The sequence below is a fragment of the Wasmannia auropunctata genome, unplaced genomic scaffold, assembly GCF_000956235.1.
Source record: "Wasmannia auropunctata unplaced genomic scaffold, wasmannia.A_1.0 LD336088.1, whole genome shotgun sequence".
Lineage (NCBI taxonomy): Eukaryota > Metazoa > Arthropoda > Insecta > Hymenoptera > Formicidae > Wasmannia > Wasmannia auropunctata.
In genome coordinates this window covers 4521169-4521563 of record NW_012026802.1, presented here as the reverse complement: position 1 = coordinate 4521563, position 395 = coordinate 4521169, and the positions used below count along the sequence as shown (strand labels likewise).

The 395-nt window shown below is 45.6% G+C and overlaps 1 protein-coding gene across 1 annotated transcript in view; it reads right to left on the bottom strand.

The window, feature by feature from the left end:
• LOC105448392 overlaps positions 1 to 225 on the bottom strand; it is a 2973-nt gene extending 2748 nt beyond the window's left edge. Inside the window, exon 1 of the mRNA XM_011686913.1 lies at positions 86 to 225. Coding sequence (XP_011685215.1) covers positions 86 to 225 — 140 coding nt within the window. The remainder of the gene's footprint in view (positions 1 to 85) is intronic.
• Positions 226 to 395: the final 170 nt, after the last annotated feature.

Genomic DNA, 395 nt, shown 5'->3' with positions numbered 1-395 from the left:
GAAATCCTTCGCGCTTTCTCCCGGCTTTTGCTTGATTAAATTAAACTTTCGTTGTACATTGATCACGCTTCGCTGGCACAGATACTTGGTTTCCATTTCGCCCTTGAATTGAGCGAAGTTACGAATACTGCGCGTGCGGAAATCTTTGCGTGCTTTTCCTCTCAGTTTTGTACAAATTAGAGCTTCCAAAAACGAATTTTCGTCCGCCGGATGGATGTTTTTCATCGCGTAGGAAGCGGCTTCCAAAAATTCGTGAATGCGATCCCGCGAGCTGCCGTCTATTTTCGGAACTAGCTTTTGCGCCTTGATCAGGCTTATGAAATTATGAGTCCGTCCCGGTTGGTTACGAATATCGAAATATTCAGTGCGGAGCTACTGTGATCTCGCACCGAATA